The 13101-nt window shown below is 51.1% G+C and overlaps 1 protein-coding gene across 1 annotated transcript in view; it reads left to right on the plus strand.

The window, feature by feature from the left end:
* The first annotated feature begins 7199 nt into the window (after positions 1-7199).
* The window catches only part of trabd2b (TraB domain containing 2B), a 36111-nt gene continuing 30209 nt past the window's right edge, over positions 7200-13101 (plus strand). The window contains exons 1-2 of the mRNA XM_029146506.3: positions 7200-7632; positions 9735-10304. Coding sequence (XP_029002339.1) covers positions 7519-7632; positions 9735-10304 — 684 coding nt within the window. The 5' untranslated portion in view covers positions 7200-7518. The remainder of the gene's footprint in view (positions 7633-9734; positions 10305-13101) is intronic.

The following is a 13101-nucleotide window of genomic DNA, read 5'->3' on the forward strand; positions in this document are numbered from 1 at the left end:
CATAATATATTTAAATAAAATTTTTATTTTAATAGCTTTAATAGCTTTTTAAATACCTTTTATAGAATTATATTTATGTTGTTGTTATATTTAAAAATAATAATAATTATTTGTTTATTTATTTGTTATTCTCTCTCTCTCTCTCTCTGTCCCCACCATAGTCACGTAGCAACAAACAAAGCCAAGACAAACAGGAACTGTAGGATTATTCTGATCAACATCTTCTTCACTCCTGACTGATGTCTGGCTGTGTAAATGTTTCCACTAAACAGCGGAGTCTCTGTCGGGGCTCATGGTGGGATTAGAGCTCAAATTACTGACTCTGTGGCTCATTTACTCCCCGAATCCACGGCCCTCAAAACAAAAGTTGCATGTGGACATGACCAGTGATATGATAATAGCATGAAATGAGAAACACATTTCAGAGGAGAAACTCTTTCCAGCCCCAAGGAGAGGCTTTCATGTGCAACGTTTGATGTTACTGCACATTGTGTGCACATCAGTACAATACAATCAGGCGGCGAGAGACGCGGTGAGAGGACACTGGCACATACAGATACAGAGATAGTGGGACAACTGGCCATCAGATGCATGTGTTGAATGCATTCTTTTGCTTTATTATTACAGAAAATGAATGCAGGTTGACTATAAGACTAGGATGTACAGTGATTCATTATAGTGACTCTATTCCTCTTTTACTGCGTCTTATTGCTGTTAATCCAAATTATTCAGCTGTGTGTAAACAGACAACCAAACAAACACGTCTGATCAGCTCCTTGTTTAAAGCAGCGCTCTGCCTTTGGAAATGAATTAAACGATATTGTCACAAAAGGATAAACACGGTGTTTTACTGCCGAGTTGAATTTCGATCGCTGCGTTACAGAATATCTTGTTTTGGTTTGCTCTGTTTGCCACGTACTGTAAGTGGTCTGTCGAAACGTGCATCATCCTTTTTCCCTCTGCACGCGCACGAAACGCCGTTTAGATTCGTCTGACGCGCGAGCGCGGAACGCGGCTGGAAGAGGCGCTCGTGACGTCACGACGACCCCGCTCACGACCTGCCCCATACTTCACCACGGTCACACGCGTGAGAGAGGGCGAGGCTCGCGGCGTGGGGCGCGTATCTTTCACAGACGGGCGCTTAAACAAATCAAACTGTTGAAATCAAACTAGACATCAAACGTATACAAACATGATTTGCGTAAACATAATTCATCATGCTTGTCAGCCCGTTTGTAGTTGCACGTGAATGTAAATCACCGTAGGTTGGTGCGTGGACGCGTGGACGGAGACTTAAATGGCAGCAAATAATCGGCTAAAAGGAGAAAGAGACCCAAACAGCAGCTCACGGGAGCAGTAGAGCCCGTTTCCTGTGCGCTCACGTTACTCTGTAAATGCTTTGCTGTCAGCTTCGCTTGTGACCCGCCGATATCGAAACGCGACGCGGCCGCGTCTGGGCCTGAGTGAGCGGCCGCTTCAATCACAGTGGGCCGCGCGGGGCTCGGCTCCGGCCCATAAATCAAGCCGCTGTCTCGCCGCGTCGGCTGCGGAGGCCCGAGCTCCCTGGGGCGAGATGCGGGTTCGAACCCGGGGCGGCGGGCGCGCGGCGGCTCTCGTCAGGCGCGCGAGCGGCCCGAGCGGCCAGCGGGGTCGCGTTTGTTGGCAGGTTACGCGTGGAATCAGTGTCTGTGCTGCTTGTGAGGAGGCAACGTGGTCTCTGGTCATATCTGTCTTTTCATGCGTGCTGCCTGTGTTTTGTGGAATATGTGCTCCCATAATAATAATGATAATGAAAAAACAGCTATTATGCCTGAAGCACTGTATAGTTCATGGTAAGGGGCTAGTCATATCATCACACATACATCAGCTCCATAAATAACAGGATGGTGTATTTTCTTTGCTCTGCAGGAGATTACAGCATAAATATTTGTATGTGTGTGTTTGTGTATTCAGCCTTACTGTTTAATGTGTGTCTGTCCTTTGTGTGTGTGTGTTAGCGCTCAGTCTGTTTGTGTGTGTATCCCGACTTGCTGGGCGTCTGTGCTTGTGCGCGTCCTGTCACAGGAGCCGCGTTGTGTGACGCATGTGCGCACGGGTCTGTGTTTATATGTGTGTTGGTAGCGGTGCCTGCTGCTCCACAGGCTCCGCCCGTGTTGACAGCTCCTCTGCTCCGTGTCAAGGAGAAGATGTAGGAACGATGACCAGGGAGCAGTGTGTGTGTGTGTGTGTGTGTGTGTGTGTGTGTGTGTGTGTGTGTAATACTGGGCCTTCTGTTTAAGAAAAACATTCATTTTATACACTTGAGTCCTTTAAAGCTATACATAAAGTTCAGAGCCATCAATCAGATCTGATCATTTCCCTCCACGATGCTCCTGCGTCTCCTCATGTCGATTGCTTTCTCTCACCACTTTTCTCCCCTTTGCATTTCTTTCGAAGCCTCCTCGGGCCCTGCTCTGCATCTCTCCCTCCTGCCTTCACGTCACATATTTGGATCAACGCATATCCAGGCTGACGTGAACTTGAAGCACACGCAGCCAAGTGCGTTGAACCTGAAGATAAACAGAGCTGAAAACGAACAGAGATGCAGGGAAAAAGGCACAGAGTGGACGGAGAGGGAGCGTGGAGCATCCTCCTCCGTTACAAACATTACATGCACACTGAGAGCAGGCGTTTTCACGCTCCTCGGCCCTTTCTCCCATGACCCCTCGCTGCTGAGGTCCGGCTGCATTAATCACAGGGGCCATCCACGTTTTATCTGTGCAGGCGTCGTGCAGACGAGGCCTGGACGTTCGGCCTCTTGTGCCGAGGCTGAATTAACCACAGGCTTTTACTGGCGTCCGCCCAAAACAAGCCAATACGCAGCTCGCGCATTTGAAGTGTTTTATACGTCTAAACACGCATTAAAGCCACATGTCTGTGCAAACAGACCTGGTTTAAATGCGGAGACAGGGACCGTTTTGTTCTGTGCATCCACTGAAACACAAGCGCGCGCTGTGTCGGACACCTGGCTTCACAGGCGTCGGGCGAAAACCAGCTCCTCGGAACAATTACCCCCAAAAATTGGAAACCGCTGCAGAGGCGCGATGCGAGCAGAAACAGCTGCGGCGCTGAATGCGCGAGGAGCGCACGGAAAGCTCAGATAAATGCATGTGATGGACGTGGGTTCGGGTTTCACCGCCGTCAGACTGCGCTCGCAGACACGAGGCCGGGCTTCGCTGTCACCGGTCAGACCTGCGAACTCGAATTACAGCGGCCGCCGCGCGGCCAGACGGCGGTGGACGCGCCGCTCCTCCGTCTCCCTTTACAGGGCCCGCTTTGATGCCACGTTGTGAAATCCCCTCGGACAATGAGATTATCCTCAAAGACGCTCGTTAGAGCAGATGACCGCCTTCAAAGCGGGTCGAGCCCAAATCGTGATTCCTGCCGACGCGGAGGAGCGCTCATCCGATCCTTCTGTTTGGAATCAAGTCCAGACCAGTAGCTCTGATGTACGAGCTGTTTACACTGCGCTCCTCAGTCAAAGCGGGAGACCTTATTTGGCTCTGCTGAATAGATGAAGCACAAACAAGTCAATGACAATGATCACCAGCAGCACTATACAACATCAGCCATATATATAATATATTCTGATAATATTATGATGTGAATACAGCGACTGCTGAGCGTTGCAGCGGTGCCGCTGTTGCTGAGTTGCCGAGAGGCAAAATCATTACTCCTCCGTGTCTTTTATTTATTTATTTATTTTTTTACTATTCAAATTCCCAAAGGCAGATCAGCTTAACAGCAGGAGGAGGTTTTTCACTCCTCCACTTCAGCTGCAAATGGCGCAGGCGGCCGGGGGAGATTGCAGGGGCTTCTCCGTATGGATCACACAATAGCGCACAATGCCAATAATTAGCGGGGGAGAGCACAAAGGGTGGCGGGGTGTCCCTCCACGCCTTTGATGTGAGAACATTATGGACTCCTGAGGGAGACGGACACAGCCAGGTATGTGTGGAGCCGAGCAAAATACATAAACATTATGTTCAGAGTCGGTCCTTGACTACATTTGAGGACAGGAGACGTCTTCTACGCGTCAGCGAGGCCTCACTGTTCCATTTTTTCATAGTGTAATATATCTTCATGTGTGACCGATAACATTCACAGTGTTCTATTTGTCTGTAACATTGAATCAGACACAGATGACGTATAGGAGGACATGCGTTTGTGATTGGCACGCTGTCATGTGAGAATGTGATGATATTTCTAATAGAGTTTCATCAAGGAGATCTCCTGGTGCCTGACTTGTTGCCGGCTGCTGTGGAGCCGGGTCCAGATGGGCCTCTCCGCTGCCGTGCGATAGAGCGCCTCTGATCTGAGCGAACCCCAACGCTTTCATCACTTACTGGAAATAATAATCCCTCCGATTCGAGTTCCTCTTGTCCTACAGACGAGAAGCTCGGTTCGACGGAGCTCCTCCAGAAGAGCAACCCAGACCTACTTCTTTATCCCGACCCCCCCACCCCCACCCCCGCTGCTTTTGCTCGTTCGGGACGATGAAGATGGATAGATTCTCATCTGCGTCTGCTGCACGTGTTGACATCCCACAATGGAAACTCAGTCAAAGACTCACTTATTCTTATCTGTATTTGTCTTATGTGACTCAACTTCATTCGCCCCCCCCCCGCCATTCTTTGTCTAACATATTTCAACCCTCTACCCACAACTTTCTCGACTGTCACCCCCACCACCACCATCACCCTTTTTTTAGCAGGAAGTCCGGAAAGGAAAACCTCAATAACATTTCAGCAAAGACTCAGTCAATATTATTCCTCAGCATCTTCAAAGCACGACAGAGGATATTGAAGCCGGTGCATGAGATGGGTGGAGATAGTGAGAGAGTGAGAGAGAGAGAGAGAGAGAGAGAGAGAGAGAGAGTGTGTGTGTGTGTCTGTGTGTGTGTGTGTGTGCGTGCGTGTGTGTGTGTGCGTGTGTGTGTGTGTGCGTGTGTGCGTGTGTGTGCGTGTGTGTGTGTGTGTGTGTGTGTGTGTGTGTGTGTGTGTGTGTGTGTGTGTGTGCGTGTGTGTGTGCGTGTGTGTGTGTGTGTGTGCAGTCCAGCTGTGAGAAGAGACAGCAGACAGAGACAGACGGTTTAGTGAGGTCTCTGCAGTCAGTGTCTGACATCTGGCAACCTGAAGGTATGATCCAGTCCCCCTCACATTTTTAAGGAGCATCTTTCTGTCTTTCTTTAACAACTCCTTTGTCCACTACGTTCAGAATCTTCATTCCTCGTCACACCAGTAGGGGGCCCTGTGTGCCTAATAAACAAAGGCGTCAAGTCCCAGCTTCTCATTCCAGTAACAGCTCAGTGAATGTATATAAAGATTTCCTCTTCATGTGGTGAGGTAGCAGTTTTTCTGGTTGTAATAGAAGCAGCACAATTACACACTAACAGACAAGTGATCACACAAAAGGCTCTGTCTGTGAGTTAGTGCTGGGGTTTTTGTGGCAGGAGACCTGCACAGCATCACACGAGGCCACAAGGACAAGCAGACACAGGATCCTCGGAGCTGCAGCGCCACAGACATTAACAAGAGCCTCCTCCTCCTCCCTCGTACGCGCTGCAAGTTATGAACACGTTCAACAACCATCAGCGTTGGAAACACTTGACTGACAGCGTTCAGAAGCAGATATGCTTTCTTTAATATTTCCAAGGTTCCCTCAGCCCATCCCCCGTGCTCCTGCTGTATCCCCTCCACTAGCGCCTTCCCAGATGTTGCTGCAGTGAGCGAGCGTCTCTGCCGTCCACTAACAGAACATTAACGTTCGTCCCCAGCTATACCGTGTGCGCTGCACTGCGAGCGCTGGCCCCCGTCCAGGAATCTCCTGCAGCCAGCCGCTCATAAGCCCTCTTCCAACCAAGCAAGAATGTGGAAGCCTGCTTCAAAGAGGAGCCCTCTGAAAGGTGTGGTTACAGCAGGTACCTGAGTCCACAGGTGGTCGTGGCTGTGAAAGCCTTCAGCTGTCTGAGGGCACGAGCCACAAAGAGGAGAATCAGGACAGCAAAGATAGAAATATCAGATTGGATCAACATGGTTCTGTGTGTTCTTCACTTATACGACGGCTTCGTAAAAGTGAAAACACATGAGGCCGAGGGGAGATGAAAGAAACATTAACTTTCCAGTCTTTCAGATTACCAAATTTTGACGTACGGCACCCGGCGAAAACAGCCGGGGTCAAAGGTCAAAGAGCAGACGTTTACAACGTGGAGCTGCGCTAAAGGAAAAAGCTGATCAAAGACGCTCGGCGCCCGATCGGCCGCATCTGAACGGGAAACACAATGAGCGCTGGGGCCGCGGGCGCGAGCGGGGAGTGGTGAGAAGAGGAGTGGAGAGGAGGGGAGGACACGGCCCAGGACAAAGGGCTGCTTGTCCCCGGCCTGTCTGCCGCCGGCCTGCAGGGAGGGGCCCGGGGCCACTCGTTTGAGGGGTCTCCACGATAAATTTCCCACTACTTGACTCTGTCACACTGTCTGCCACTTGGACAATAACTGAGGTCAGAGCAGAGTAGCGGAGCGTTGACACGGCAGCCGGTGCAGAGAGGGGCCACTTTCTCTCATCGCCAGCATTTATTTCAGAGGTGCCTGCTCCACATCATGACTAATGCCTCTTAAGAGGAGCAGCGGACTGAAAATAAATAAAGTACTTCCCACAGTTGTCTTTACTGGGACCAATTTATTTGTGACCATTAATCATGTGCCCAGGAACTGAAGTCCTCTTCTTCTACATCACTCCTCATACACGGCTGATGCTGGAGGGGGGGGGGGGGGGGTGTCAAACAGAGAAGTACAAAGATGAATGTGGCCGCGCAAAAGAGGAAGCATGTGACAACGTATGAAATATTGCCCATTTACATCTTTGGAATGAGTGTGTTGAAAAGTAAACACAGCGGAGCCGCTGAGTGTGGAGCCACCTGCCCGTGATCACCTACAGGAGCAACAAAGGTCCGTTCAAAAGCGTTTAATGAACAGATACGGTTCGAGGAGGTGAGATCTCGCATAGACGTCTGTGAGGTTCTAATGGCCCTTCGTGGCTTATCTCTGCACCAAACCGTCATCCTCCTCCGAACCTGCGCTCCCTCCTCCGCAAACACGCGGGGAGGTGTGTGCGTGGATGTTCCGTGTACCGGGGTGGGGGGCTACGCTCAGATCGTCCCACCTCCCTCCCTCCAAGTCAAGACGCTCCAAACTTTCAGAGCGCGCCGCGGAAACTTCCCCAAACACACTTCAGCCCTTATTGCAGGGAAGTCGGAAAAGGAGACGGGGCGCGTTCGCGGAGCGGCCGAACTTAGGAGCGGAGCGCGTCGGGAATGGAGAAGAGACGGAATGCTCCTGCTGCCGAGCGGCGCGCGTGAGCCTGAAGGCGGCCGGTAGCGTTCGGTTGAGTTTAAAGGAATCGCAGGAAGGACCGCGGGGAGAGGGCGTCCGTTTGTCGTCTGGGAGCTTGTTGTCACACCGACACCGGCACCGGCACCGGCACCATGGTGCGTCTGCCGGGACCGAGCTGGGTCTGGCTGAGCGCTGTCCTGCACACGGTGGCACCCTGGGGCGCAGACCGAGCGGGCAGACCGAGGCAATGCGACGCCCCACAGTCGGTGAGTGGGTCGAGGACACTTGACCGAGTGAAAGACACCCCGCGTCTCAATTAGGCTTCACGTTTTCTGACGACACGACTTACACTCGTACTTTTCCCCCAAAGGGGCAACAGTCACATGCTGCGCTTTCTGCCTCGGTTATGGGAGTTTACGCTTGAAGGCTACTAAAGTTGTGAATAGTTTTTATGGCTAAATTTACGCAGCGTCTGAGAAACAAATAATTAAAAAATGAGTACAAATTATGCACAAATGCCAGGACAATCATCTGTATAATAATAATAATAATAATAATAATAATAATAATAATAATAATAATAATAATAATAATAATAGCTACTTGTTATCTATAAACAGGCATCTGCGCCTCTGAAAATCTGTAGCTTCTGGACCCTAAAGGCGCAACATGTTGCCAGCAGAAACTGTTGCAGCTCGCCAGCTTTCTAGCTGTTTATGTGACAAACTCAAGTGGGGAACACCCACGGGTGACTTGACTTAAGTGGGGAAAGTCTCTATGACCCTTTAGAGGCGATCATATTTCAGGCCATTAAAACGCTTATCAGGCGCGCTGGTGAAATTATGACCGTGAACTCGCGGGGATCTGCAGCGCCGCCACTCACTCCAGCTCCATCCCGGTGTCTCCGCTGCCTCCCACTGTGGCTGTTCGCGGAGAAAGGGGAATTAGGCCTAATTAAAATCAGGACTGCGGACAATAAATCCAACTCGTTTCCCCCCCAGTAAAAATATCAGAACAAAGCAGAACATATGACCTCAGCGAGCGCTTAAAACACCTTTATGTCTACCGGTGCGCGTGCGGTTAAGTCATTAAAAAGTCATTTTAGTCGATCATGTCCTTTATTCGGCGATGGCTCTGTTGCCATACATCACGGAGAACCTTCGCGTTATGCGTCGGTACAGTCTCTGTTTTCTGTTAGGAAGTAATTGCTCCAATAAAACCGGAGGCCCGCGCGTCAGAGCGCTCCCTCTCCAGACGAGTCCACGGAGCTGGGGCGGAGGGGAGCCGCACTCTCCTCAGGCCTGAGCGAAGGACTAAAATCATGCACGTGCACTCCTGCTCCCCCAAAATGTGACGGAGGATCACTAATGATTTTCCTGTTGGTCTGGAAAGTCTCAGCGAACGAGCAGAGTCAAAGCGCCGCTCTCAGCGTTAACGCAGCGCTGTGCCTGGAAATTACAGTACGTTCAGTTAATTATGATGATAACGCGCCCTCCTTCAAGAAGACTTCATTCACTTTGGCAGCTCGGAAACGTGTGACAAAGGCAGCACTGGCAGAGGTGGTGCAGCACAACTGGAACAATCATGAAAGTCAACCTTTTCTAAGAATAATTTTATTTCACAGTAATAGGTTTCATCCCTCCAACGTCTGATTACACCGTGGCTCACAAGCCAAAGTCTGATATTGTTTATAAGAGCTAATTTGTTTTTCATATTTGACTAATGCCAACATCAAAGCACCACACGGATAGCACCTAACAAGAAACACGTTAGATGCAACGCAACCATATGCTCCTTTGGAATTTAATTTCCATTGTGACATTGGTTCTGCATAATAATAATAATAATAACAAAGACTTCCTGCAGAAACCCTTGGAGGATACGACTGCGCCTGTTTCAGGCACATCCCTCTGCCTCGGCCATAAGATATTTCACAAACAGAAGGATCACAGCGGGGTCTGGACCGAGAACAGGGTTCTTTCAGCGTTAGCGTATGTATTTGAAGTGCAGCCTTGAAAACGCTCCCGTTCCCATCGAAAACGAGGCCGAAGCTTTGGCAGCGGAGCTGTGCACCTCAACGACACACGGCGGTGTGTTTACAGCCAGAAGGCCCCTCTATAAACTCCCCGCTTGCGCCGCAGCAGCGAGGCCTCAGATCACACACTTCCCCCGTCGTCGTCTCAAAGCGGCATTCGGGTCTTTCGCTTGTTGACCTGAGCTCATGAGCCAAAAAAACACAAGAGAGCGAAAACGTGTCGGCCTGAGTTTCGAGGCCATTTGAATTGGCTTAACGTGATGGCTCTGGTATTTTTGTTTCCTTTTGTTCTCAGAATCTTCCCTCATTTTCCCTTTTCTTCTTCCTCCGCAGCAAAGCGACATGAACTCCTTTCTCTGGAGAATAAATCGTCCGCCTCCTCACCCGCCCTCCTACCTATTTGGTACCATTCACGTTCCCTACACACGAGTCTGGGATTTCATCCCCGACAGCTCCAAGCGGGCTTTCCACAGCAGCCCCAATGTTTTCTTTGAGCTGGACCTCACCGACCCGCTGACCATCTCCAAGCTCACCAGCTGCCAGCTGCTGCCTCACGGGGAGAATCTGCAGACGCTGCTCCCGCGAGACCTGTACCGGCGCCTCAAACGCCACCTGGACTACGTCAAGCACATGATGCCCCATTGGATGACGGCCGACCAGCGTGGGCGTGGCCTGTACGCGGATTACCTGTTCAACGCCATCGCTGGGAACTGGGAGAGGAAGCGGCCCGTGTGGGTGATGCTGATGGTCAACTCGCTGACGGAGTGGGACGTCCGGTCCAGAGGGACGCCGGTGCTGGATCTGTTCCTGGCTCAGGAGGCTGAAAAGCGGGGGAAGACGACCGGGGCAGTGGAGCGGGTGGAGGAGCAATGTCACCCCCTGAACGGGCTCAACTTTTCACAGGTAAGACCAGGAAATAAGCTCGTTACGCTTTCCTTTCTTGGTTAGATTTTCTGTGTATACACAGCTGGAATAGCTGGGGCCACGGCTACATGCTTGTAAAGCTCAGATAAGCCGGGTCCTGGGGGGGCACGAGTAGCGAAGTACTGCAGCTCCAAACGCAAACAAGCTGCGCTTCATAATCCACCATAAACCTCGGGCGCATGTGTCGGGATTTGGGACGTTGCACTTCACAAAGATGTGATTAAAGCGTCTGGAGACAGATTTACAGTCACCGATGCGCCTCCGCGTCGTTTAACCAACGCGCACCCAAGCGCTGCATCTGCAGAGAGGACGTCGGCCCGTGGACGACACGCAGAAGAGATTAGCGAAGGTGAGAAGCGCACGGCTCTGTCTTTCATCATCGCAGACTGTCTGTCTGGCTCCGAGGGGTGTCGCTGAGCTTGCACCGTAACCGGAGTCCGAAAGGTGAACGAAATACCCACTTACGCCGTGAGCAGCGCACGGGGGGTGCGAGCATCTGTGATTTCCTGCGCGATGATGAAGAAACGATGGGAACACGCGTCTATTTAAAGAACGAGTCAGTCAGGAGCTCGAGGCCATTCGTCAAACTGTGGGAGGTCCCAGAAACGCCTGCGATGAGCCCTGCTCTAATGCAGCCATTGAACAAGAGGAACAGACGTCTCCACAGAGCAGAACACGTGCGTGTCCGTCGCACCACACATGGAGGCACAAAGCTCCATGCGAACACATTACATGCAACCTAATCTGTGGCGGCGGCCAGCGAGCCGCGCCGTGACAGGTCCGCTCGGAGGCCGCGGAGCTAATTTGAGAGGCCGTGGGCTCCGAGCCTCTCTTCTTTCATCAGCACCTCCTAACTACGCTGTCAAAGTCGCGCTGCGCATGCCGCAGGGCTTTACTGCCCCTAGAAATAAGCCTGGCAGGCACACTGTGCCCCTCGGCAATAAGGACGACAAGTGCTAATGACGCGCCCGAGGGCTGTTATGTTCCACCGCCGTGTCCTGGCCTTCGGGTCCGTAGTGTGTACCAGCCTCGGTCCCACTGACCACAGGCTGATCTGAATTTAGCAACAGCGACAGCGCTGAACTTTAAAAAGCAGCGTTTATGTTTCTAGGGAATTGTCTTTGTTTGATTCCAGTTCTTATGTAACGTTCTTCAGTCAAAACCGCAGGCAGATATGACAAGACGTGCTTGGATTCAGATATGGCGTCTACCACACTGCAATGGAACCGAGTCAAAGCTGCATCAGAGAAAACCTGAATTTCACCCCAACTCCCTCTTTCCGTACATGTATGAGAACACTTTCGAGCTGAACCTGAGCTGACATGGAAACCATTATTCTCAATTATAATAATTTGTGATTTAATCTGAGCACCATGGTTGATTGGATCTGTCCATGCTTGAATGTAACAGCGATGAGGTCAGAGGAGGATGGATGGAGTCGACGTGAAAACACGTGGGTGGGAATGAGAAGAAGGAGACGTGAGACGCTGGAGAGAGGAGGCCAAATATATACGAACAGGAGGAATAGGACATAGGAAAGGAGCAAAGGCAGCTGTGGAGCTCAACGCACACGGAGACTGATGTGCGAAGTCCCGCCGCGTGCACTAATCTGAAATATGAGTAATTCTGAAAGGGAGATCTGAGTTGGGGAATTTTCCACAATTCGCCGGCCTCCCTATTTTTCATTTGCAAGAAACGGAGCTGCTCGCAGCGTCCGCTCCCCGTGAATGCTTGCGATTCATCAGCCGCTACACTTTGGCTCATCTGTGGTCTATTTTTGCACAAAACGTGGAGGAACAGATAAATCATTACGTTAAGAGTGCCGCAGTCTGAGGTCTGAGAGCACAGTCCTTCTCCAGTTGTGCGGAGGCCGACAGCTTGGCAGGACCAGCGCTAAACGCTTGTAAACGCTGTGAGGGAGACGTGCTAGCGGAAGCCCAGCGTGTGGAAGCTGAGCAACCAACACCTTCTGTTCTGTCAAGGACAGATCAATCAGACGGGAATGTTCTTTCCAGCATTCTGTGTAGCATTCCAGTTTGGTTGTGGAATGAAACTGGCTTTAATGCAGAGCTACTTTGTGGAAACTGGAGAGCAGCTTCAAATTGTTGGCCTGTCTCTGTCTCACCAAATAAACAACCGTATTTATTTACTGGGCCTGTAGCCCTGGTTGTGCTGTATAGCTGTTGCATCAGTGGTGGCGCCTGCCTCCCGGGCTGGGATCATGGGGTCACGGTGGGAGGTAGAGTCACAGGGACTGGGAGTGTACTGGGGTCAGTCTGGGCCTCGCCCAGTACAGCACCTGCCTCAACCTCGGACCAGCTGGATTTGTTTGGATTGAAGCGGGGCTGAGGTGAGGCCTTGAAGGGACAGTCTTGCATGGTGTGTATGTGATGGAACTTCCCACTTCCTGTCCCTGTTTCCTGTCTGGTCTAATTACAGTCACCCGCCTACACCTGTCTCCCATATTTTCTATGTGAGGATAATTGTTTCCTTGAATTCTTCCTGAGGCGTGTGTGCGTTCGGGACCGGTCCCTTGTCGAGTGTCAGTCAGCGCGTGGCCTCTCCCCTTCCTTCTAGCCCATCACACTGAGGCTGCCCCACAGGCTGTGGTGACTGTTTTCCAGTGTGTGCATGAGAGCAGATAATCCAAGGTAGCAGGCAGGCCTCACCCACAGGGGCAATAAAGTCCGGGCCCGAGGCATTTTCTTCCAGCGTGTTTCGACTTTCCCATAAGTTGGTATTACTTTATGTGACATTCATTTTGAGTTGTATCTGT

The sequence above is a fragment of the Betta splendens genome, chromosome 4 (genome assembly GCF_900634795.4).
Source record: "Betta splendens chromosome 4, fBetSpl5.4, whole genome shotgun sequence".
Classification (NCBI taxonomy): Eukaryota; Metazoa; Chordata; class Actinopteri; order Anabantiformes; family Osphronemidae; genus Betta; species Betta splendens.